This window comes from Crinia signifera, chromosome 12 (genome assembly GCF_055691185.1).
Source record: "Crinia signifera chromosome 12, ASM5569118v1, whole genome shotgun sequence".
Classification (NCBI taxonomy): Eukaryota; Metazoa; Chordata; class Amphibia; order Anura; family Myobatrachidae; genus Crinia; species Crinia signifera.
Genome location: NC_139228.1, coordinates 15,711,823 through 15,738,974, shown reverse-complemented (window position 1 = coordinate 15,738,974; position 27,152 = coordinate 15,711,823). Strand labels below are relative to the sequence as shown.

The following is a 27,152-nucleotide window of genomic DNA, read 5'->3' as shown; positions in this document are numbered from 1 at the left end:
TTAAGCCCCCTCCAATGTCCCACTTGTGCTATGTAAGTGGGCAGCTAAGGGGGACTTGCCCACCTTTCCAGAAGGCCGGAAATGGCACAAAAATTGGGTGATGCTTCTGACCCCCTTGCCCTGAAACAACGGGCAATCCTCCCATCCTACCCACCACCCAGATGCCATTGAAATGGTCAGACAGGGATTCATGATGCAATTCACCGTAGTAATGGCCCCTGCGCTACAGTGATGATCATTTCAGCATTGGGGGAGAGGGCTGTGGCCAAGAAGATGGTGCAGCCCCCCCCCCCCCCCCCCAACACAAAGCCTCTATATGGCCGCAACACGCCCCCTATACAAGCCACACTTCCCGGAGACCTGGATCAGCTGTGCTTGAAAAATGACAGTTAGGGGCTGATGCCTTATCACGTGACCAGGTGTAAAACATCTGCCCCTGTGCGTGTAATGCAGCAGCAGTCTATAAAGTGCTGTAATCTCCACCTGCTGCTCAGGTTCTCAGCACTAACTGAGTACGGAATAACCTAGTTAGCAGGCCATAAAGTGTAAAGGGCCCTACATACACAGAGATGTGTGCCAGAGATACATAACGGGAGATTCAGCGCAAGAGATTTCCCTAAAACTGAATTTTGCAGATAATGAGCCACACACACACAGATTTGTGCCAGATATTCATAATGGCAGATTCAGCATGAGAGATTTCAAATCTCTCACAGAACCTTCAGGGGAATAAATAAAGTATTCAAAATTTAAATAAGGGGTTGAACTAAAAGCCTGGGGGAGTGTCACCTTCTTTGTATATATGTATGTATATATATATATATATATATATGTATATATATGTATATATATATGTATATGTATGTGTGTGTGTGTGTGTGTGTGTGTGTGTGTGTGTGTGTGTATGTATATATATATATCATAAATAAATAAATAGGGAAGCCTTGTCATTGGTGGCAGTGGTTATATATATATATATATATATATATATATATATATAAAATAAGGGAAGCCTTGTCATTGGTGGCAGTGGTTTTATATATATATATATATATATATATATATATATATATATATATAAATAGGGGTGCCTTATCATTGGTGGCAGTGGAGCTGCGGCAGCACGGGGACGTGTGAGCGGGCGGCGCCAGATGAGGACAGGTGACAGGGGGTCCGGTCCGGGAGTTGCTGCGGGTAGGCAGCAGATTTGCAGTGTGGGTGAGTAGCTTTTTCCCCCTGCTCCGTGTCCGTGCGGCGAGCAGGGGGAGGCGGTGGGGCTTTACTGTGTCTGTCACTGTCTTCGTGCGGCGAGCGGCGGGGGGGGGGGGGGGGGGGGGGGGGGGGGCGTCCGGTGTGTCAGGTGGGGCGGCGTTGTGGGACATCAGGGCGGCATCCAGCGTCGCTCAGAAGGCCCTGCTCACGTCCGAGGCCACATATGAGCAGGAGCTTCTGAGCGACTGCTCTTGATTGACGGGCAGGTCCGTTCTGAATCTTATGCAGATTCAGAACGGCGGGTGCGCGCATGTAAATCGCTGTGTGGGCTATACACACAGCGATTTACATGCATTTTCAGGCATTTTCTGAGTGATTTAGTAAAATCGCTCAGAAAATGCCTGAAAATTGTGCTGTGTGTGGGGCCCATTATTCCTAGAGGACTTCCTATAAGGTCACAGAGATGAGGAAAGTGGCTGCCAGATTCCTCTACCCTCTAATATAACTATCAGACGGAGCAGACATCCCTTCCAATAACGCAGAACGGAAAGCTGCAGGCCACATGGCTGTTGTACTGTAATTGACCCCAGCTGTGTCCAGTACAGCTTCCAGTTACCTCAGAGGATGCTGGGATACGAAAGTAGCGATGCAGAGATGGCTCAGTCAGGCTGTACCCAGTCAGGGTCACGGGCATGGCAACAGCCTGGCATTTACAGCCTCTGCCAATAATGGTACGCTGAGAAGTTTACACCGTGATGTCCATCTTGCAATTATTTTGCAGATGGGTGAAACTATAGCGTCTATAAACTTTGAACATGCTAAACGTATTGCTGCATCAATTCTGCCATACGCCGAGAGACTCAGGAGCTGACGGATCAAGCTTCAAAAAGTGATAAAATGGAGAGTAATAAACAACCTCCTACCTGTCAATTTTCAAACACAGCCTGTGACATGACAGGTAGGAGCTGATTGGCTGGTTGTTTATCACTCTCCATTTTATCACTTTTTGGAGCTTGATACATCTGGCACAGAGGGCTTGATTCGGAGGTGGATGCAAACCACCAGCCGATGATGGTGCATGTAACGATTATTTCCTAGGGTCCAATTTTGCTTTTGCATACTGTACTGAAGAGCTGGGGCTCATCTACATTTGGATATATGTCATTGTAAAAGGTTCCTCTCAGATGCAGCAGTACACACCCACGCTTCTAGGTGCCACGCTCACAATCTCTTTTCACAGTCTCTCCATATATGGAACTAGACACGCCCTTTGGGTGGAGCATGACACGCCCCCTCAATGGGGCGCTGTGCAAAATTCTACTACCAACTATAATCTCCCTGAAACTAGATTTCAAAAGTAGGCAAGTATGATGCAATGATGTGCCGATGGCGGACGGTTTAGAACCACCGGCAGGAATTACGCCATGCAAGGAGCGTGGGCATAGCGCACATCTCTGTATTAAACCCCTGGGGTGAAACATTTATTGTATCAGGACTTTGTGTAATATCGGATTATACCATACCTCCCAACTGTCCCGATTCCCGCGGGAACGTCCCGATATTCGGGGACGTTCCCGCGTCCCGCCCGGGGCCGCCATTGTCCCGCGGTGGGGGGGACAGTTGGGAGCCCCCCCAGCTTCCCGAGAATAGACGCTGTGCGCATGCGCACAGCGTCTATTCAGCGCCGACGAGCGGCGAAAACGGGGGCGTGGCCGAATTTCGCGTCACCCCGCGAGGCCACGCCCCCTTTCCGCGAGGCCGCGCCCCCTTTTCGGGAGCGCGCGCGGCTTCGCCGCGCGGACGTCCCGACCTCCCAACTTCGAAAGTTGGGAGGTATGTTATACTGCAAATCAGCACAAGCGGACAGGATTACCAGATCCACACAAGCGGACTAGTTTTCCGAACATGTGCCACCATGTGGAGAAGGCAGTCCCATCGTGACTAAGAACAAAAGGACTGTCTGAAGTACCCAAGGACGTACAAGGCAGCTCTGCAGTAGTTCTACATCAGCATCTGTTGCCATTATCAGCACCCACCTACAATCCCTGGTGCAAGAGACCTGTCTAAGATCAGACAGACACACAGCCTGCATATGCTCAATTCAGTAAGGCTCATTCGGCCGTAAGTGTAGATGCCACCGAGATTGGAGAATATGCGCAGTGCCCATACCGTAGGATGCCCCCAAACAGGGCTTAAAGTAGTCATGCAGAGGTGGGGGTACTCATTTCTCTATGCCACCTATTTAACCCCCCCCCCTCCCCCCTCCCCTATCCCCATTAGGCAGAGACAGGGCCAGTGGTAGGGTTTTTGGCATCCACCTGCAAACTACAACGCTTTTCTGTGAGATTTACTGTGCAGAGCCAATGTGGAGGTTAAAATGTTCCACTTCCCCATTAGAGGTGGTGGAACTCAGTTCCCCCTCACTTTAACCCCTGCCCGCAAAGTTGTGTCTGGCATCTTTAAATCCTTTACAGAACCCATAGATGCTGCTGCAGCACACTATGGATATACAAGCGTGCAGTATGGAGATCTGAGATGAGCGGCAAGGGTTAAGTAGCAAAAAAGGGGGAGCAAATCCTTTTATCCAGAGCCCTTTATCCGGCCCATACACGAGGAATGCTGGATCCAGTCACTATTACTGGCCACACACCCTGATCTACAGCAGGTAGAGTCATCAGGACACATCCACGTAGCGCATCAAAATATATTCTCCTGCCATGTGCGGCGCAGGATTTAGCATGTGCTCCCCCCAGTAATAGTAATAACACCAATGTCCATTTACTGTAGCTGTCATCTTCCCTGCATAAGAAGATGCCACTTCACAAACATTTCACATTTCAAAGAGTATTTAAAGTGACATCATGACTATAGATTGTAAGCTTGTGAGCAGGGCCCTCCTACCTCTGTCGATTTGTTTCTACCCAGTTTGTTTCATCACTGTTGTTTCCAATTGTAAAACGCAACGGGATATGTTGCGCTATATAAGACACTGTAAGTAAATAATAAATTAATGGAGTGAGTCAGTGTGAGAGAGAGATAGAGAACGTGGGTGTGTGTGAGAGAGAGAGAGAGCGTGGGTGTGTGTGTGTGTGTGTGAGAGAGAGCATGGGGGGGTGAGAGAGCATGGGGGGGTGAGAGAGCGTGGGGGGGTGAGAGCGTGGGGGGTGAGAGAGCGTGGGGGGTGAGAGCGGGGGGGGTGAGAGCGGGGGGGGGTGAGAGCGCGGGGGTGAGAGCGCACGGGGGTGAGAGCGCACGGGGGTGAGAGCGCACGGGGGGTGAGAGAACGCTTGGGGGGGTGAGGGTGAGCGTGGGGGGGTGAGGGTGAGCGTGGGGGGTGAGGGTGAGCGTGGGGGGGTGAGGGTGAGCGTGGGGGGGTGAGGGGTGAGCGTGGCGGGGTAAGGGTGAGCGTGGGGGGGGTGATGGTGAGCGTGGGGGTGATGGTGAGCATGGGGGGTAGGGGTGAGGGGTGAGAGCATGGGGGGGTGAGAGCATGGGGGGGTGAGAGCATGGGGGGGTGAGAGCATGGGGGTGAGTGTGGGAGAGCAAGGGAGAGAGAGAGAGCGAGCCGGGGGAGAGAGAGAGAGAGCGAGCAAAGGGGAGAGAGAGAGAGAGCGAGCAAAGGGGGAGAGAGAGAGAGAGCGAGCAAAGGGGGAGAGAGAGAGAGAGCGAGCAAAGGGGAGAGAGAGAGAGAGCGAGCAAAGGGGGAGAGAGCGAGCAAGGGGAGAGAGCGAGCAAAGGGGAGAGAGAGAGAGAGCGAGCAAAGGGGGAGAGAGAGAGAGCGAGCAAAGGGGGAGAGAGAGAGAGAGCGAGCAAAGGGGGAGAGAGAGAGAGAGCGAGCAAAGGGGGAGAGAGAGAGCGAGCAAAGGGGAGAGAGAGCGAGCAAAGGGGAGAGAGAGCGAGCAAAGGGGGAGAGAGAGAGAGCAAAGGGGGAGCGAGAGAGAGCAAAGGGGGAGCGAGAGAGAGAGAGAGCAAAGGGGGAGCGAGAGAGAGAGAGAGAGCAAAGGGGAGAGAGAGAGAGCAAAGGGAGAGAGAGAGAGAGAGAGAGAGAGCAAAGGGAGAGAGAGAGAGAGAGAGAGAGAGAGAGAGAGCAAAGGGAGAGAGAGAGAGAGAGCAAAGGGAGAGAGAGAGAGAGAGCAAAGGGGGAGAGAGAGAGAGAGAGCAAAGGGAGAGAGAGAGAGCAAAGGGAGAGAGAGAGAGAGCAAAGGGGGAGAGAGAGAGAGCAAAGGGGGAGAGAGAGAGAGAGCAAAGGGGGAGAGAGAGAGAGAGAGCAAAGGGGAGAGAGAGAGAGCAAAGGGGGAGAGAGAGAGAGCAAAGGGGGAGAGAGAGAGAGCAAAGGGGGAGAGAGCGAGAGCAAAGGGGGAGAGAGCGAGAGCAAAGGGGGAGAGAGAGCAAAGGGGGAGAGAGAGAGAGCAAAGGGGAGAGAGAGCAAAGCGGGAGAGAGAGCAAAGGGGGAGAGAGCGAGCAAAGGGGGAGAGAGAGAGAGAGCATGGGGGTAGGGGTGAGGGGGTGAGAGCATGGGGGGTGAGAGCATGGGGGGGTGAGAGCATGGGGGTGAGAGTGTGGGGGAGAGCAAGGGGAGAGAGAGAGCAAAGGGGAGAGAGAGAGAGCAAAGGGAGAGAGAGAGAGAGAGCGAGCAAAGGGAGAGAGAGCGAGCAAAGGGAGAGAGAGCGAGCAAAGGGGAGAGAGAGAGAGAGAGCAAAGGGGGAGAGAGAGAGAGCAAAGGGAGAGAGAGAGAGCAAAGGGAGAGAGAGAGAGAGAGCAAAGGGAGAGAGAGAGAGAGAGCAAAGGGAGAGAGAGAGAGAGAGCAAAGGGGGAAAGGGGGAGAGAGAGAGAGAGAGAGAGAGCAAAGGGAGAGAGAGAGAGAGAGAGAGAGCAAAGGGAGAGAGAGAGAGAGAGAGAGCAAAGGGGGAAAGGGGGAGAGAGAGAGAGAGAGAGCGAGCAAAGGGGGAGAGAGCGAGCAAAGGGGGAGAGAGCGAGCAAAGGGGAGAGAGCGAGCAAAGGGGAGAGAGAGAGAGAGAGCGAGCAAAGGGGGAGAGAGAGAGCGAGCAAAGGGGAGAGAGCGAGCAAAGGGGGAGAGAGAGAGAGAACGAGCAAAGGGGAGAGAGAGAGAGAGCGAGCAAAGGGGAGAGAGAGAGCGAGCAAAGGGGGAGAGAGAGAGAGCGAGCAAAGGGGGAGAGAGAGAGAGCGAGCAAAGGGGAGAGAGAGAGAGCGAGCAAAGGGGGAGAGAGAGAGAGCAAAGGGGGAGAGAGAGAGAGCAAAGGGGGAGAGAGAGAGAGCAAAGGGGGAGAGAGAGAGAGAGCAAAGGGGGAGAGAGAGAGAGCAAAGGGGGAGAGAGAGAGCATGGGGGTAGGGGTTAGGGGTGAGAGCATGGGGGGGTGAGAGCATGGGGGTGAGAGTGTGGGGAGAGCAAGGGAGAGAGAGAGCAAAGGGGGGGAGAGAGAGAGAGCAAAGGGAGAGAGAGAGAGAGAGCAAAGGGAGAGAGAGAGAGAGCGAGCAAAGGGAGAGAGAGAGAGCAAAGGGGGAGAGAGAGAGAGAGAGCAAAGGGGGAGAGAGAGAGAGCAAAGGGGGAGAGAGAGAGAGCAAAGGGAGAGAGAGAGCAAAGGGAGAGAGAGAGAGAGAGAGAGAGAGCAAAGGGGGAAAGGGGGAGAGAGAGAGAGAGCAAAGGGGGAGAGAGAGCAAAGGGAGAGAGAGAGAGAGCAAAGGGGGAGAGAGAGAGAGCAAAGGGAGAGAGAGAGAGCAAAGGGAGAGAGAGAGAGAGAGCAAAGGGAGAGAGAGAGAGAGAGAGAGCAAAGGGAGAGAGAGAGAGAGAGAGCAAAGGGAGAGAGAGCAAAGGGAGAGAGAGAGAGAGAGAGAGCAAAGGGGGAGAGAGAGAGCAAAGCGGGAGAGAGCGAGCAAAGCGGGAGAGAGAGAGAGCAAAGGGGAGAGAGAGAGAGCAAAGGGGGAGAGAGAGAGAGCAAAGCGGGAGAGAGAGAGCAAAGGGGGAGAGAGAGAGAGCAAAGGGGGAGAGAGAGAGAGCAAAGGGGGAGAGAGAGAGAGCAAAGGGAGAGAGAGAGAGAGAGAGAGAGAGAGAGAGAGCAAAGGGAGAGAGAGAGAGAGAGAGAGAGAGAGAGAGCAAAGGGAGAGAGAGAGAGAGAGAGAGAGAGAGCAAAGGGAGAGAGAGAGAGAGAGAGAGAGAGAGAGAGCAAAGGGAGAGAGAGAGAGAGAGAGAGCAAAGGGAGAGAGAGAGAGAGAGAGAGAGCAAAGGGAGAGAGAGAGAGAGAGAGAGCAAAGGGAGAGAGAGAGAGAGCAAAGGGAGAGAGAGAGAGAGAGAGAGAGCAAAGGGGGAGAGAGAGAGCAAAGGGAGAGAGAGAGAGAGAGCAAAGGGGGAGAGAGAGAGAGAGCAAAGGGAGAGAGAGAGAGAGAGCAAAGGGAGAGAGAGAGAGAGAGAGAGCAAAGGGAGAGAGAGAGAGAGCAAAGGGAGAGAGAGAGAGCAAAGAGAGAGAGAGAGAGCAAAGGGAGAGAGAGAGAGCAAAGGGAGAGAGAGAGAGAGAGAGCAAAGGGAGAGAGAGAGAGAGTGAGCAAAGGGAGAGAGAGAGAGAGAGCGCAAAGGGGGAGAGAGAGAGAGCGCAAAGGGGGAGAGAGAGAGAGAGCAAAGGGGGAGAGAGAGAGAGAGAGCAAAGGGGGAGAGAGAGAGAGAGCAAAGGGGGAGAGAGAGAGAGAGCAAAGGGGGAGAGAGAGAGAGCAAAGGGGGAGAGAGAGAGAGCAAAGGGGGAGAGAGAGAGAGCAAAGGGGGAGAGAGAGCAAAGCGGGAGAGAGAGAGAGAGAGAGCAAAGCGGGAGAGAGAGAGAGCAAAGCGGGAGAGAGAGAGAGCAAAGCGGGAGAGAGAGAGAGCAAAGCGGGAGAGAGAGCAAAGCGGGAGAGAGAGAGCAAAGCGGGAGAGAGAGAGCAAAGCGGGAGAGAGAGAGCAAAGGGGGAGAGAGAGAGCAAAGGGGGAGAGAGAGAGCAAAGGGGGAGAGAGAGAGCAAAGGGGGAGAGAGAGAGCAAAGGGGGAGAGAGAGCAAAGGGGGAGAGAGAGAGCAAAGGGGGAGAGAGAGAGCAAAGGGGGAGAGAGAGAGCAAAGGGGGAGAGAGAGAGCAAAGGTGGAGAGAGAGAGCAAAGGTGGAGAGAGAGAGCAAAGGTGGAGAGAGAGAGCAAAGGGGGAGTGAGCGTGTGTGTGCACTACAGTAAGTGAGAGAGAGGGAGCGAGCGGAGGGAATGAGAGAGTGACAGGGGAAGCCAAACTGGATGATAACAATGACTGAATGGACAGACATTATAACCAGGTTAATGATGGCTGTATAATCATTTCTATGCATTGTGCCTGTTTTATGAACCATTCCAGCTAATATTGGGTTAAACTGCCCAACAGCTCTAGGCGGTGCAGCCGTCATTGGCCTTGCACAGGTATGGGTCATAGGGTCGACATGGAAGACAGTCAACATACGGTTTTCACTTTTTTGGGGTGTCTATGTCGGCACTGTATAAGTGTAACTGTGCCTCGCCATGCTTCGGTATGGTGCCTATCTACGCTCGGCAACTCTATACCCACTTGGATAGTAATATGAAAAAAAACACCTTTTTTTGGAAAGAAAAATGTGAAAAACTCATGTCGAACTTTACCATGTTGACCTATTGCATGCGTCAACTTTTTCATGTGAAAACCTATGGCTTGTCGACCAATAATGACCCAATGCCGCCCCCACCGGCACTACCTTCTAATTGGTGGCGCACAAGACAGGGATGACAACTGCAGCTTTGCAATGCACTCCCACCCTGACAGTGATTGTTAGAAATATATGAATAGATCTAGAATTATCTATATGTTCACGTTTTCCAGGTCACCAAGCAGGTGCACAGGTGCACTCATTACTCACTGACACATTTGTCAGGTCACCCTACAGGAGCACAGGTGTACTCATTACTCACTGACACATTTTAAAAGATCCACAGGTGGATTTGCAGATACCTGAAAAACATTCACTGTGTGGGGTCCGGAGGACCGAGTTTGAGAACCTGTGCTCTATGCTAAAGATTAGCCCCAGCAACAACAAGCAGCTTCATTCAGGGCAGAGAAGTGCCATGATCACTAGATCTGGGGGTGTTAAACAAATTGGCTCACTGCGTCCTGAGCGGATTACAGACTCATTGTGGTCTGAGGTTCGGTGATTTAGGTCACAATGTCTCCAGGAATGACAATCTGCAGGAGAATTCCCAGAGCATGTGATCTGGATGAGAGGCGGAACGTAGCGAGCTTTAATAAATCGGGTTATGGTGTGAGCTATTGGGCCACGCTCTTGTGATGCGGGCAGGGATGGGAAATGCAGGCCACTGTCCAGGATAATAAAGTGCACATGGCGGAGGGTGGGTCCTGGAGCGGAGCCACGTCTCCTGATAGCCAAGTGCTCCGCACAGCATGGATAATGTCTGATACACATCTGTAGTTAGATCTCCGCCACAGCATGGATAACGTCTGATACACATGTGTAGTTAGATCTCCGCCACAGCATGGATAATGTCTGATACACATTTGTAGTTAGATCTACTGCACAGTCATGGTGGAGGCTAGGTGAGCCTGACACTTCATAGGACTGTATCAGAGCTGGCTCCATGGTACGGGAGCCTATGGGCACCCAGGCATGGATACAGAGTTGATGTAAGCCTCCCATAACTGTGCCACCATGTGTGCACCGAACTAAGTGCGTATACTCACCTGTATGAGAAGATCACTGCGGCTGGACCGCATCTATCCATGGGAATGGTGTCACAGAGGTCATCGCCATCAGCGCACATTCTATGCACTATGCAAATAGACCTGAGCTAGGCATCAACACATACTCCTCCGTGTGCTAAACCACACTCCACCGGGTGACTGGTCTGTCATACGTATACACAGCATTTCCGAATATGTCCAAAAGGTGCCCATTATTGCAACTATTCCCTTTCCCCATCTCAGCTCTCTCCATCTTTTTCTGACACCCCCCCTCCCTCTTTTCCAGCCCCCCCCCCTTTTCCCAATCTCCCTTTCCCCCAGTCTCCCCTCTTTCCCAGTCCCCCCTATTTCACAGGTAGGTAACATTGAGCCACTTATTGTAGTCAATTCAATTAAGGGTCAGAAGGTGAAGTGACGTTGCAACAGCATGGAAGCGCCAGCTACAAAACGTCATATTTCCCCAACCTCACCACGGACCTGGGGCTACTGTAAGCACCACATATGAGCACACTTACCCGCAGGGCCAGCCAACTCACCCGCAACTGAATCAACCCCATTTCTATTTTAGGGTACACTGTCTGCCCCCTTACTAGAATACGCCTATGCTTCAGCCCATAGTACTCATGGGGGATTTTATTATGGACCAGCTGCGACAGCTGTGCGGACTGTAACTGTGATCATTATTACCAGCGCTTTTTCCCCATTCTCCTCTAAAAGTTGATACAAGACTTATAGTAAATCCAGGTCTTCTGAACTTAACCAAATAAACCCCCATTGTTGTAATCTACTCAGACAGACATAACACGCTCTATTGTAAAGAGATACTGTGTAGCCAATCAGATCTATATAAACAGATGTGACATACAATACGCTTGTAGCATCTCCAGGCAGCAGGACGATGACAGAGTTATTCATACATGGGAACCATGAAGTCTTCATTCATCCGCACGCTAAATGTGCATGTGTAGCGGTGCAACTAATGCTAGCGAGGAGGAGGAATGCGGTAGCGGTAGCACACACTGCCCTCCATTGCCGGGAATGGCCATTCTTATAAAGGAAGTATATGGTTACTGTATATGCCAAATATGACAAACTTCTGCACCATCGATGATCAGTCTGAAAGATTACACGCCAAGGGGCTAATTGCCAGCACGGTGCCATATGTTGCAGGCTTACTATCCTGGCAAGGTTATTTCCAGCGCACTCTGGTTTTACCATGTGCCAAGTAGCTGGCCTATATGAAAAGATGGCTGATCAGATGGCCGCAAGTTCCATGCAGCTGGAACAAGGCAGCAAAAAAAAAAAAAGGGGGGTACTCTTTACTTATCACGGCGCCCATCGCGGGCATTGAATGCACTAAAAAATTGGGTGCGACGCGACCGATGCGATGCCTGCGATTTTCCTTAGGGAACATTGTTAAATGTCTCAATTGACCCGATTTTCCTGTGCAATGCCTCAATTGACCCGATTTTTCCATAGGAAACCATGTTAAATGGCCCACAGAGGCCAAATAAGCACCCTGAAGTGTGAAATGGCCCCCACAATTGTTAACGCCACCCCATGATCAACGTGAACCCGAAGCGTGGCGAGCCCGCGAGGGGCGGCGGTACGCGTCCTACGACCTTTTCATACCCCCACTATCCACGTCGGCGTGGAGTCGAGAATAGAATAGTGTGGCGAGCGCAGCGAGCCACGGAGCCCGAAGCGTGGCGAGTGAAGCCCGCGAAGGGACGCGTTTACCTGTGAAGGTATCCGTGTGCGCTCGCCACGCTTCGGGCTCGGTGGCTCGCTGCGCTTGCCACACTATTCTATTCTCAACTCCACGCCGACATGGATAGTGGGGGTATGAAAAGGTCGTAGGACGCATACCGCCGCCCCTCGCGGGCTCGCTGCGCTAGCCATGCTTCGGGTTCACGTTGATCGTGGGGTGGCGTTAACAATTGTGGGGGCCATTTCACACTTCAGGGTGCCTATTTGGCCTCTGTGGGCCATTTAACATTGTTTCCTATGGAAAAATCGGGTCAATTGAGACATTTAACATTGTTCCCTATGGGAAATCGCGGGCATCGCGTCGCACCTGATTTTTAGTGCATTCAATGCCCGCGATTTTTTTACCTGCGATGCCCACGATCAAAATCGTGGGCGCCGTGCTAGGTAAAGAGTACCAAAAAAAGATATGTCTTATGTCTTCTTCTGCTACCTGGGAACCCTATACAGCTTGCAGCATTGGGCAGATCTGGTAGGGTATTGTCCAAATGTGGCACAACCCTGTTTGCTGGAATGCTTCCTGTCACCACCTGAAAATGTCCGCAGCCTGTCAATCAGGTTGCAGATAGAGGGGCATTGGAACCAGAGCACCATCGTGAGACATGTGTACTGGGGTCCTGATGCACGCAAAGTCCCAAAAACACTGGTCAACCGCTTCCGTATCGGACTGAGTCAGGGCTCAATCAACACCAATGTAAATACATCTGCGAAAACCAGCATTTTGATTTACAGATTGAGGGATAGGAGAGCTACACAAGGGACACGAGTATTGCCTCATCACAGTCAACACCTCTGAATATCCCCATTTGTTTTAGTATGTGGCCAAAATAGAACAGCCCATTTTGTTGACTTGAAAGGATTCCTCTGAGTTTTTGGACACCATTTTTGCAAAGCCTCCAGAGACATATAATGCTCACCTAGCAGAAAAACACACTCCTAATTTTTTTTATAAAAAGCAATAACACACAGGTACCGGTTCTCTGAAGACATGTGAGGAAAGCGGGAATGACACAAATTACGGCTGTCCTGTAAGCTCTCTGTTTCCTAAGTAATCGTAGCTAAGTTACCACAACTGAGACTGCAACATGTGTGCAGAGTGGTTAGTCGTGCTAGCTTCTGGTAGCACGCACTTGTGAGACTGTCTGCATCTCTGATGGAACGGCGGTTTCTTCCACCTCCTTGAGGGTATGGTTCTCTAACAATTTTGTCTCACCACACACGGCACTGTATAAACTATCCCATCAAAGCCTATTTTTGACCGGAAACCCACATTTTACCTCAGTAATGGCTAAATTAGCCTGAGACTTGCAGGATCTCACAAAGTCCCATTACTCAGCATATAGGATTCCAGACGGCTTTAGCAGTCCAGTCAACACTGACACATAGCCAAGACCAACAGAGGCTCGTTATGAAGCCAGCGACATCAAACACAAAAATATTCGCACTATGGGTCTAGTCCACTCAGACGTGCTTCTAAACATTACCCCGTACTTACTAGACATTGTCCATCAACACAGACATCCAAGGAGCCAGCTTCACATGGGGTGCCATCTTGGACCTTCTCCGTGTGCCTCACATAGAAACGATAGCCAATGGGACGGCAGTTCAAGGCACATCTCTGATTTCCATTCACTGCAAACAAAAAGACACAATAATGATATAAAAGCAAGCTAGTATTAAATTCTAGAAAACTTATCCATAAACACTTCCTCTGAGTTACGGTATTTTATAAGATAGCTGCTCTCAGTAGGCTTACTTGATGGTACTCCCCGCATTAGAGCCTTACAAATCGGTTGATATTAGGGCAGATCATGGCCGCCAAGAGATCGGACGGGTATGGTAGCAGGGGGCATTACCGAGAGCAAGGACTTAGCCACGGCCAATTAGGTGCAATCTATAGAAGCCATCTTGGGGGCGTGGTAATCCCTCCCTGGAAGGACTACAGAGAGCATAGCATGGGTACTTTGGATGGTCCAGCTACCGTGTTAATTACAATTTCCATTCTCATGATGACCACATGATGACTCCAAAGGACTACACAAAGATTTTAGTACACGTTCAAAGAGCAATTTTGTTTTTTAATTTAAAAAAGGCAAAACAAATGTAAGCATTACATGCTGCATGTCCAGTGTTTTTAGCTGAGTGCGCACCTGACAGATGTCCGTGGCGGTCACTCTGGGAAAGCGCTACCTGCCAAAACCACTGCCCAATGAAGCCAAACTTCCACAGTAATGAGCCTTATTAGTGCATTCTATCCTGTCACATCAGGTTTGCAGACACAAGAGACCATCACTGGCACTCGTGCAAAAGGCAGCGCCAGGCCGCACAGGGCTGGGTTATAACATCACCTCCACCGCAGTCCCCTCTTATCACTTCTAGGCGATTTCCAGTGACATAATACTTGGCACAAACATACCATTATTTTACTTCTCATGTCAAGCACGCAGATTATTTAATAAGCAACCAGTGACGGCTTCTCTTTGGTAAACACATGTTACAGCATATGTTTTGCTTCAAATGATACTTAGAACTAGGATTTCCTCACATATAATAATAAAAAACCCCTTAACAGCTCGGGAACATCTGTTGGGCCGGGACTGCAATTCCTGACCTCTGTCCCCTTTAGGTGGGGTTTCACAATCGTCACTCTGTGGACTCGTGAAGGGAACTCTTGCAGAGATCTTTTTAAAAAGGTAATTACGCAAGAGGACCAACGATTTCAGGCGCCCATTTTGTACCTCCTGACACCATGATACCTTAGGGCAGGCATGTCCAAACTATGGCCCTCCAGCTGTTGTGAAACTACACAGCCCATGATGGGAATTGTAGTTTCACAACAGCTGGAGGGCCATAGTTTGGACATGCCTGCCTTAGGGCAAGCCTGGACCGCCTCTCCAGCTGTTGTGGAACTTCACATCCCAGCATGCTTTGCCACAGTTTTAGCATTCCCCGATAGCAAAATTGTGGCAGGGTATGCGGGGACTAGTAGCTTTAATAGTTGGCAGGGCAGCCGAGAGGGGGGGGGGGGGTACTAATTGCCCGGGCAGCAACAGCAGCACACACTTCTACACCATGTGCTGCGCTGACAGCAGGCTCAGCATGAGCATCTCACTGACAGCGTGTCAGTGTAAGCACAGCGCATGCTGTAGGTGTGTGCTGCTGCTGCTGCTGCGTTTTGAGTTTTCTTTCTCCCCCTTCTAAACATTTTGGGGGCATGGCCTTGCGCAGGAGGAGGCCACACCTCCCACAATTAGGCCACTCCCCTAAAATTTTACCGGGGCCTGGCATTCCTCTTGGCTGCCCTAGTAGTTGGAGACACACAGGTTGACCAGGCTTGTCCACGGACTTGAAACCATCACATTCATAATTATTTTCTTTTTTTAACATATGTTGTTCAATTGGAAATAATTTAAGGGAATAAAAGAATGTAAAGACTACTCTTTTCAGTCCTCATGCTAGGGAAGTTGATCGTTCTCGGAGGTGCCATTTTATGTACAGTAGGGTGCCATTTTGCATCACAGAGTCTAGTGAAAGTGGAAAACACTGGCAGGCCAATGGAAAATGGAGCCAGATCTGGATAGGGTATGGTGGACCCTGCCCACACGATATCTGGGTTCATCCCCTGAGAAGGAGACATTTTCTGTTACTCTTCTGTGAAGGAACAGGGGGGGAATGGCTGTCAGTCAGCCGCAGAGGCATATTCACCTCAAATGCGGACAATTCCTGTACAATTATCTGCGCAATCTTCTGATACTGGGAGGATCAGCCAGTATAGTGTATGTCCATAATATATCTGTGTAGACAAATCTGTGTATATGTTCATGTGTCTCTGTTTTACCACAGGTCCTGGACACACGAGCAGCACATCAGCCTGAGAACCACATCTGAGGCCGCCCATTATGGCACAGTGTTGTGCGCTACAAGAGCAGCAACGGGTAACACTATCGCACACGGATGAGGGACTGTGACTGAACTTGGGCCAATCTCCCTCTTGCTGTACTCCTTTGTGTAGGCCGGCTCTCTACTGTCTTTTTCCTAGCAATAATGATGTTAATAAATATCTGAGCTGGACCCGAGCTGTGTGGATGAGGACTGCTTTGTGGTATGTGAGACCTCCCTGGCTTGTGGAGATCAGATCCACAAAACCGCTCTTCAGAGTCCAGATTGAAAGCAGAAACGTCTCCGTCTGTTGCCTGGAGAGCTGGGAAATGCGCACAGCTGGGAGACATCTGGCTGTGATGGGCCGCAGCCTGGGCCAGATCTCCATCCAACAAGGTCATCCTGTGTTTTACAGTATTCTTCTAATCCGTCCTCACAGCAGCCTGACTCCGTGGTGAGGATAAGCCGGAGCATTTCCCAGTGTATGAGACACAGAACTGAGCGTGTCTGCTTATACACACAGAGGTGTCTGGGATATAACATCTGCCCTCGCACATCACCTCTGCCTGAGCGGGTGTTACCCAGATCAGCTCTTATTAACAGCTATACCTATATACTGTAACACCTACATATTCCACAGCGCTGTACAAAGGATCCAGTCATTCACATCAATCTCTACCCTGGTGGGGCTTACAATCTATATCCCCTGTTACATGGACACACACCATTTTTCTTTTATTTATTTTTGACATAAGACAATTAACCTAACAGTATGTCTTTGGGGTGAGGGAGAACATGCAAACCCCACACAGATGGGACCCTAGAAGAAATTTCAAATAGGACCTCAAGATGTGAGAGGATGCTACCCACTGTGCCTTGGCTTATCGCAGCATTAGTCTAACCTCCTATTGCCACTATTTACCATTAAACTCATTAAAATACTGTCCCGCAGCAGCATTATCCATTATTTATAAGGCGCTTCAAGGGTTCTGCAGCACCTTACAAAACACTTATGCATAAACTGTGAACATAAAACAAGAGCATGGTAACATGGGATACAAGCTGTAGAAACATTGCATTATATGCAGTCACAGAACTCCTTGAGGCAGCGCTTCCTGTGGAGGGGTGACCCCAAAAATCTGACTCCTGCTTAGTGACAGGAGCCAGGTGCTGTACTGTAACATTACATGCTCCCATCAGTGTAGGAGCCGGAACTACATACTGAATGATCTCACCCCCCCCCCCCCCCCCGTAGGGATGAAAATGGGAATCTGGCCCACCAGGCCACACCCCCTACCCATGAGACCACGCCACTTTAAGACCTCTCACAAGAAACAGGGACATGACACCTTTAACGCCACTCAAGGGGCGTGGCCTTGTTGACAGGAGACCGCCCCTGCAGAGCAAAATGTTGGGAGGAATGCTTTATTGGGGAGTGTGAGGAGATTAAAGTGGATTGTGGCAGACACTGTCTTCGGGCATACCCAGAAAACAGGCCTCCTCCGCACCCCCACAAGGCCATAGCCTTCCAATCAGGCTGCGGTTCCACAACACTTAACACTCACCACCTATTCTTGCTCGGTTAATAACTGTCCATCACAATGGGGGCTGTACTGCACCCACATCTGCATTTGGACTGTACCATGTGCAACATTATTACATGGACCTTCCCACTAGTCCAGTCTCCCCAATCACCAAATGCATACCGTTCAATGTGTAATTAGCAGTAAGCGTGGCCTGTATACCGCAATACAGCAAGTTATGTGCAGACATTCCCCATACACTGGCACAGAGGTGGCCCTTTATCCTCACACAATGCACACGTAATTGGAGGCTGTAAATATTCTCTGCCTGTCAGAGTGCATCACAGGAAACGGTCCTGCATAGACGCACAATGGAAACCAGCCCTGATAGGAGTTAGGATTGCATGCACGCAATGAAGTGTGTGAACCCCAGGGACAATCTGAGCTGTGTATTAATGATATTGTGCACAAATCCCAGACTCCTCTGCCCAATGCACAAATAATCTGCAGATTAGGAGTTTTATGGCCCCTGTAGGGACCTGCAGAATGACTCCAACAGACCCACATACGAAGGTAATATGTCTCTTCTGATTGCTCTGATGATATATCCGAGGTTTATCTGCGGTGGTTCTGCCTGTTACTGTCGCCTTCAATTGTAACAAAGACTGTGTTTAGAACGCACACTTTTCATTGCAGGTCAATGTTCCTTATTTGAGGTTCCTTAGAGGGTTTGGCAATCTTCGGGCCACTTATGAATGCCTCTAGCTAAACTAAGAGACTAAGGGCCTGATTCAGGATGTATCGCATATGATAAGCTGTTCGCAGCAGGTTAGTATATGCGATCCACAGAGATGCAAATGCAGGAAGAGGTGCTGTCCGTCTGCACACTGCCCACCTCCCTGCGTGCACACCGCTCCCCATCTGCACACCCTCCCCACCTGCACACCGATCCCCGCCTGCATACCACCTGCTCTCCCCACCTGCACACCACCCGCGCTCCCCACCTGCATTTGCAATCGCAGATCTAGAGGAACATCATGATCATCAGTCATGATGCCACTCTGCGACAGCCAGCCCAAGTCAATTTAACCTTAATTAGGGCTGCATGTTGCAGGGTGGCTTGTGAAGCCAAGAGTCCTCTGCCTCACCACTCCAGAAAAACGGTCCTTACCAGTCCGCACCACCCTGCCCCCGGAGAGGCAAAGGTGTTCAATCAGGCAAAGGCATTCGCAAAATTCCAAAGCAAGCACAGAACAAGTCCTGCATGTGGCAGTTTCCCGACCTTCTGGTCGGGGTCTGAATTTGCAAGTGTACTGCTTTTGGGGGTGAGGCCATGCTATCTGGTAACTAGGCTCCTCCCTGGGAAAATGCTACCACACTCAGGTTCAAGTAGATGGGGTGGGGTTAAAATAACGCGTTTCACCACATTTTAGCCCCATCCCCTCATTATGAACCCACAATCACTGGTATTTCCGATCTCGTCCACCTCATTAGGAAGCAGGCGGGATGCCAGGGTGAGGTATGACGGCCTGACAGTCGGGATTCCAACAGTCTGTATAACGACATCGGAATCCTGACAGCAGGTGAGTACAAAGAAGCCCCTGACAGGCTAGGTGGCCACAGGTTCTATAGCTCTCTGTGGGGGGGGGGGTCATGAATCCCCTGGAGGGCTAGGGGGCCACTGGTTCTATTCTCTCCATGGGGTTCATGGAACCCCAGACGGACTAGAGGGGCCACAGGTTCTATTCTCTCTTTTTGAGGGGTCATGGACCCCCATGAGGGAGAATAACCCCAGTCAGTTGGGATCCTGACTGTTGGGCAACACTCAGGATTCCGATGTTGGTATACTGACCGCCAGGATCCAGCACACGGATGCCAGTGGTCAACTAATTTTTACATGTATGCATTGTACTACCCGAAACATTGGCAAGCATGAACTTAACCTGCCATGACCACTACACCAGAGGAGTAGTAGAATGTAGGCGGGCCACCCAAACCCAGGCCCGCCCATTTCAGTCAGGAAGTGAACGGAGGGAAAAGACTGGACAACTGTGAGGAGCCCCTTTAGATTCTGCACTCTCCCGGACATTCATGAAGAATCATTGGCCAGATACCCGCTTAAATGACACCTCTGCCAAATGATGTCACTATAGTGACATCACTTATACCCCTTTCACACCAGCCTAATTTCCCAGGTTGGGCCCGACAAGCGCTGGTGTGTAAGGTTCCCGGGCCAAAATCCCAGCAAAAATTGCAGGGATTTCAACCCTGCTATGGAGCACAGTTGTTCCTGAGTTCAACCCGGGGACCTGGTCGGTGTGAAAGGGCTACTTATCCGCGTTGCCGGTCCTCGGTGTGCTGTCAGGCCGGCGGGCGCAAATGACAGGACAGGTGGCGGATGATGATGACGCAGCTCTCCGGCACCCTCACTGCTGCTGGAGAGCTGCGTCATCTGCACCTGCCGTCTGACCTATCATCTGCGCCCGCGTGGATCCCCGGCCTGAACCGAGGACCAGCAACCGGGGTGAGTACTCACCGCCATCCTGCTGCAATCAAGATGCCTGCTCGCCTCCTCCCTGTCTCCTGCAGGCCTCCTTCCGCCCCATTCACACACCAAAACATACAGGGACTTTTCTGGTGTGAAAGGGGCCAACCCGGGTATGGCCCGGCGTGATCCCAGGGCCATATTCCCGGTTGGGTCCCTGCATTTTCTGGTGTAAAAGGGGTATAACAGATCAGCAGGAGGGAAATAAGTCCTGCCCATCACACAGGTGGGTGAGGCCAGGCACCATACACAGGAGACGAGTAAATGTGCCAGTAGCAGGGCTGTTATTCTCTGGCAATGTTATTAATAGATATTTCCCTCTGAGCTCTGTTATGTGACATTAATCATTCCTCTACCTCCCAAGTCTCTGCATCTATGAATATTAAAATCTTCCCATCTGACAGGGGGACGGCCTGCAATCATGGACACCCTCTCACCGGGGTGCATTCCCCTCATAGGAATGTGACTACTGTGCAGCCCCTATAGGCCCTGTAGAAGGAATGATTGCAAACACTTGGCTCCCGCACGCCTACATCTCACCTCACAGAAACTTGGTTTTAGGGCCCTCCCGCAGCAATCATTTCTCATATGAATACAAACACCATAAATCATTTTCCAATCTCTTGTTGCCCTTTAGAATATCATTTTACATGTGCACAGCTGTGGAAATGGAAGTTCAGCTGTAAATCTGGTTGGGGCCTTTGGTTGACTGCAGATTCAGAAGCTTGGAGCCAATGTGTGGATATCTGGCGGGACCGGAGCATAGCGGAGAATTACAGTAGGCCGCCCGGCCCTCTCTAACTCTCCTGTCCACCAGACACATTCCCCATCGAGGGTCTTAAACCATCTGTAGACATTGGCTAATGGACTGGGTATGGATCATGGCATAGACTAGCATGGAGGTCGACTTGACTTAAGGTCGACATGGGGTTTTTCACATTTTTTTTTACCCGATTGTCAACCCCGTAAAGTAGCACCCAGAGTGCTCGCCATGCTTTTGGCACAGTTTTATTCTCCCACCACACCCTAGTGGATGGGAGGTCTTGAAATACCACCTGTTGGCACATGTCGGCTCAAAAAAAAAAAAAAAGTGAAAAACCCTGTTGACATTTTGACTGTCGACCTTCCCCCATGTCGACCTAGTGACGTATCCCAATGGACTGGCCCCTGACGATGGTTATCCTAACATCAGGCTCCCGTATCTGTGGGGCGGCATCAGTGCCTCACCATCTACAGGGGGAAAGGAACAATTCACACTTAGCACCTGCAATAGCCCATCGATGGCCAACCTCATCTGAGAGATGACATTATGGCTGTTTTGTGCCACCCAACCAGGCATCCGAGAGATGCTCAGAGCCAGGGTGATCAACGCTAGCCAGGGTGATCAACGCTATTTCAGGGATTCATGTATAACATCTACTGTATCATCTATCTGGTCACCTACAGGACCAGCAGCAGTCTCTGTACTGCTCATATACCAGGCCTCCCGGAATGGCCGGGAGGCTCCAGAAAACAGGGTCCCCCTCCCGGCCCCCTGGAAAGGTGGGCAACCTGGCCAGATATGCCGTTTCCGGGGAGGGGCCAAATATGCAAATTACATCATTTAGCCCCGCCCCCTTGTTGAAGACCCGCAAGTGGCAGGTTTACAATACTGGGACCGGGCTTGATGACGTCTACTTCCCCTGAAGGTCCCGCCCACGAAGTGCTGACGACAGGCTCCTCTCTGAGGAGACTTTAAAAGTAGGCGACCCTGTCACATTGGGACAGGAATCAGGAGAGCTAGTGATGTCACTGTGCTTAGGCCAGGAGGACCTGGCTATGCCCTTACAGGAGGGAGAGTTTGTATAATACAGAAGAACGCAAAGCTTGCTTCCTGCAGGCTACGGGTGACAGGGTATAAATACGTCCAGGATTGGCATCACTGTTATATACAGGCTTTTTGCTATTTTGGGTACCGCTGTATTACTGGGGTTTCTACCCTGACTTTAGTATTACCCTCCAGGTAGTCAGGGAAACCCCCACCACACCCCCATATTCGCCAGTCTCCCAGAGATATATGGGGCATAAACCAATTCTTCTTGTGCTTCTTGCCTGAATGGTATTTTGCTGCATTAAGTAAGCCATGCTGCTTATGGATTTGGTCCATTGGGGTGACCCAAAAGGCCAACATGCACAAAGGTTGACACAACATGGGGAACAGTCAACACAATCAAAATGTCAACCAAGGTGCCTTGCCCACTACCACTGCGCCAGGCACACGTAACCGGTCTCATAGTTTATGTGGATAGTTAAGTTTGAAAAAATGTATATAATTCAGAAAAAAAAAACCTCATGTTGACCATATTCTGCGTCAACCACTATCATGTCGACCAATAGCGGTTGACCTAAAGTCCAGATACAGCTGAGTTTAGAGGATGTTTCTGTGCATTACCCAGGTACTCTAGAGCAGGGGTGCACACACGTCAGTATGGGGAGGGGGGAGGGGCACAACGACATCTGGCTGGATCCTGCAAGGATTTAGTGCTCAAAATGTACTTGTAATTTCCTATAGCTTTATCCCAGCAGATGCCATTCGTCGTCCTCCACAGCGCGCTCACGGCAGAGTGCGGGTTAATCCCAGCCTAGCAGACTCCCTTTGATTTGCTCGGCAGCCAGTAAAGGAAACATCATTTCGGAGGCAAGTATAACAGCAATGATTTTACCTTCTTCTAAACCCAGCCATAGAGAACACTCCTCTCATTGGCTGCAGGACGACCCTTGGCGCAGCGAGCGTTTTACCGGATCACATTACATTTTTCTTAATAGGCTTTGGAAAACCATAAAGGTTTTAAAATGAATTCCGTGCACCACGTGGATACACCACAGCCTGTAAATCACAGTCTATTTGTTCCTGAAGCTGAGGGGGTTATTCTAATTCATTCGCTCCCCCGCGCGTTCGCACGGGGGGAGCGATGTTTTCCGTCTGCGAGTTTCTGTGCATGTGCAGACGCAGGGTGCGAGCGGGCATGGCAAACGTCTAGTTCACCATCCCATTCACACCTACCAGTGCAGACGGGGGGCGTAGGCAATGGGCTGCGCCCATGGGAATTCTCATCGTTTCATGGGCGTTCCCATGCAAACGGCGCCGTGAGGCAGGTGCTGGGGGCGGGCAGCTGACTTCACCGGACGCCCTCTTGTACAGGGAGCACGCAAAGCTAAGGCATCAGAGAGTGTCTTCGTTTTGCGTGCACCTTCCAAATCATTCGATGGTCGGCGACCCAAGGCTGTGAATCGATGTTTATGCATCAGGTGACGAGGAACACTGCGTGCACGAGGCGGGTAGCCAGGTGGTGTTACATCAGCACGCAATGCTGCGATTTGTATTGCGTGTGGACCAGAATATTCCCCCGAGGGTATGTATAACTATAGCTTTGGCCACCGGAGGCGCTGCTGCACTCACTCACTAGGACAAAGCAAACAAGGTAGGTCGTTCAGTTCCCATATGACTGATGATGTGAATAAGCAGATGCTTCATTGCAACCGCCACTCATTCAATGCCAACGACGCCCCTGCGTATTTCTGGCTCTTTGTCTACTAACGAAATGCAAAAAACACCGCTTGGCGCCTGCACGGTAACTTGTATAATAACGCCACAGATGTTTCATTCCCTGGTTCCACGGCCAATAACGTGGATTAATCTTGACCGATTCGATCTGCGATGCAATTTTGCGTCCGATTTTCGGCCGATTTTTTGCCATTTCCTGCCGATTTGCATGTTATTCCATCCTTGCACACCCCCAGGTACTATGCGATGGTATGCGATGTGATTTTCGGGAAAATGCCCCTGATTGTACAATTAAATATCGCATAGCATTGCATGCCAGCAAGTGGCATGCGATGTGATTCGCAATGTTAAATGCACCCCCATTGTTATTGCCACCCCCACTATCAATGCCAACCCAAAGCACGGCGAGCCCGCAAGGGGCGACGGTACGCGTCCTCCGACCTTTTCATAACCCCACTATCCACATCGGCGTGGAGTTGATTTTAGATAGTGTGGCGAGCGCAGCGAGCCACCGAGTCCGAAGCGTGGCGAGCGGACGCGGATTACTTTACATGTATTTCGCGTCCCCACGTGGGGCTCGCCGCACTATCTAAAATCAACTCCACGCCGATGTGGATAGTGGGGGTATGAAAAGGTCGGAGGACGCGTACCGACGCCCCTTGCGGGCTCGCTGCGCTCGCCACGCTTCGGGTTGGCGTTGATAGTGGGGGTGGTGTTGACAATGGGGGTGCATTTAACATTGTAAGCACCCATCAGGGTGATTGTACAATTACAAATCGAATCGCTTCACATGCATCACATGACACTATATTGCATGCGATGCACTACGATGGAAATCGGGGGAGTGCAAGGTGTGCAATGATGGAACAGCATGCAAATCGGCCGGAAAAAGTGAAAAATCGGCCGAAAATCGGCCAAAAATCGCATCCGATTTTTGCATGCGATTTTCGGCCGATTTCGTGGGCGCCGTGATAATACACAAGTACCACTAAGGCTTCTACAAGTGAAAAGAGTTGATGTTGCCCATAGCAACCAGAGTCTGGCTATCATTTCTCGATTGCATCCTTGAAAATTATAGACCGAAACGGATTGGTTGCTATGGACAACTTCACCTTCATTTTCATTACAGAACTATAGCACAGATATACTGAGTATAAAGGTCGACATGGTTTTCACCTTTTTTGTCCCTTGTTGACATGGACGCCGTCAAAGTGTGCCGAGTCCTCTCGCAGTGCTTCAGCCAGAGGCAGAACTCTGGGAGGCAATGGAGTCATCTGCCGCCGGGCTCCTGCTCCCAAGGGGGCACCTCTCCTCCCCCTGGAAGTTTAAATTAGTAATTTAAAAGCCAACGATATTGCTTCTGTGGCTGAGTTCTGAAATAGTATCTCTATCTATCTATATTTCTGAACAGAAATATATATTTTATATAAGGTTATATATGAGTGTGTGTGTGTGTGTGTGTGTGTGTGTGTGTGTGTGTGTGTGTGTGTGTGTGTGTGTGTGTGTGTGTGTGTGTGTGTGTGTGTGTGTGTGTGTGTGTGTGTGTGTGTGTGTGTGTGTGGGCAATATATATCTTGCCTCCGGGCAACTGAAACGAACTTACGCCACTGGCTTCAGCCACGGTGCCTATCTGTGCTCGGTACACCATTTTATTCTCCCACCATGCCGCAGTGGATAGTAGGGTAGGACACGCGGTGCAAACCTGCAGCATTCTGAATGTTAGGTACATCCCTGCTTCCTGATGGGGAAATCACTGACATCATCCACGTGATTGTTACCAAACATTCTCACATACTGTACACATCACAGAACATAGATTCCGAGCTGTCCACTGGTGCATTTGGCAGCATCTGTGCAGCATATGGCTGGCAACTGGCACATATTGTATAAGGGAATTGTGGTCCTTTGCTGTGAAGGATAATAACAGCCGTATGTTGGGTGGGAGAAGTGTGTAATAATAGATAGACAGTATCTAGGCAGTCAATAGGTGGTATTCAATTCTGGATTCCGATAGTGGGGACATCCAGACAGTCAAAATCCTGGCCAATCCAGTTGGTATTCAATGTACTGACTTGCTAAGTGTCGGAAACTCTGGAAATTGACGTAAAAGGCCGCGGATTGCCAGGAAACGACTGCGAATTCATCAATCTGCGGCTGTTACCGACTAAACATATTAAACTTAAAAAAAAAAGTTGGATCTGACAGCCTTCAATGCTGTCGGTAACAGCATTCAATAGGCGAGTTTCACATTTTTGTGTGTCAATGTCAACAACTGTCGACCCCCCCCCCCCTCCGGGTAATGCGTACCCTCGCTTAGCTCGCCATGCTTCACTACGCTCGGCACACTATTATTATCTCCCTCTATGCCAACATGGAAGGTGAAGAACAAGTTGGTTTAAGAAAAAAAAAAAATCATCAAAAAATCATGTTCAATGTGTCGATGTGTCTACATTTTTAAGTCGACATTTTGACCCTGTCAAGCTATTGCCAGTCGACCTTTTGACCCGGTCAACCTATTGACTGTGTATCTAGACTCTGTAGATCTTTCAACCGGATCCAGGGCAGGAGAGTGTCGGCCCCCGTGCCTGGCGTGAGAGTGTCGGCCCCCAGACCTTGCGTGAGAGTGCTGGCCCCCACACTGGGCGGCAGAGTGCCGTAATTGACAATGAGCTATTTTACTATATCCGAGGCATGCAAGAAACTCTTTGGAAGTCTATAAAAATCAACAAGCAGGCCTGAGTCTAGCCACACCCACTATTTTGCATAATGGCATCTAATTACGGAGAAACATTTTGCTCTGCTCAGCAGAAATTGTATCCGCTTCCACATGTCAGTAACCAGAACATACACAGCATCGTTCCAAGCCACAGTTTACACGACTCGCTGTGTGCATTGTGCTATAAACACTACAACTCACCCAGAAAAATGCAAACACAACGTGGATCCCATTATACAGGGCTGGAAGGAATCCCCCGATTATTCCTAGTAATGTGTATATAACAAAGCTCAGTTTGGAGAACGAGGCCTGAGGGTATATAGCAGGGGTCTTCAACCCATGGCCCGCGGGCCACGAGTGGCCCACGGAGCTGATCTCAGTGGCCCCCTGCCCACCGGCCAGCCATGCACAGGATTTTTTTTTTTTAAGTAAAAGAAAACGCTGCCAAGGGAGGCAGGGTAATGGAGTCCCCCCGGGTGCCGCCTACCCGATTTTTCATTGGCTGCAGGCAGGGCAGAGGAGTGGATCCAGCGCGGCTGAGGGAGGAGGAGCCACGTCTGGTGGGAGCTGGGGAGTTGGGACCCGGCGAAGCTGGGGGAGGTGGCGACGCAGCTGGCGGGAGCAGGGGACCTGGCGCAGGAACTGCAGGAGGAGGAGGCACAGCTGGCGGAGGGGACCCGGCGAAACTGCAGGATGAGGAGGTACAGCTGGCTGGAGCAGGGGACCTGGCAAAGCTGCAGGCATTACTGGGGGCATTGTGTATGGGGCATTACTGGGGACATTGTGTGTGAGGGGCACTGCTGGGGCAATGTGTGTGAGGGGCACTGCTGGGGCATTGTGTGTGAGGGGCACTGCTGGGGCATTGTGTGGGGGCACTGCTGGGGCATCATATGTAAAAGCAGGAGTACTGCTGGCATTATGGTCTGTGGCATAATGGGCATCACAGTGTGCGGCATAATGTGTAATGGGCATTACGGTGTATGACAATGTACAACAGGTATTACGGTGTGTGGCATAATGTCTAATGGACACTATGGTGTGATGCACAATGTGTAATGGGCATTACGGATAAACAGTGTAACAGTTTATATTGATTTAAGTAGCCTTTCATTGTTTGGGCTTGATCTGTGAGGCATACTAGTTCACTGTGTTGGGCCTTCATGCTTATATGTCACTGTGCAGCCTTCAGTCAACTTAAGCGTGTGAGGACAAAGACCATTCCTGCGGTAACCAATGTC

General features: G+C 50.5%; 1 protein-coding gene and 1 long non-coding RNA gene across 8 annotated transcripts in view; one reads left to right on the top strand and one right to left on the bottom strand.

The window, feature by feature from the left end:
* Positions 1–16,812, top strand: part of LOC146050182 (uncharacterized) — a 168,989-nt gene extending 152,177 nt beyond the window's left edge. The window contains exon 3 of the long non-coding RNA XR_014466277.1: positions 15,551–16,812. This is a non-coding gene — a long non-coding RNA (uncharacterized LOC146050182). The remainder of the gene's footprint in view (positions 1–15,550) is intronic.
* ADAMTSL4 (ADAMTS like 4) overlaps positions 1–27,152 on the bottom strand; it is a 190,146-nt gene that overhangs the window by 34,827 nt on the left and 128,167 nt on the right. For all 7 annotated transcript variants that reach the window (XM_083167072.1, XM_083167073.1, XM_083167067.1 and 4 more), the window contains one exon: positions 13,203–13,339. In XM_083167072.1, coding sequence (XP_083023198.1) covers positions 13,203–13,339 — 137 coding nt within the window. The remainder of the gene's footprint in view (positions 1–13,202; positions 13,340–27,152) is intronic.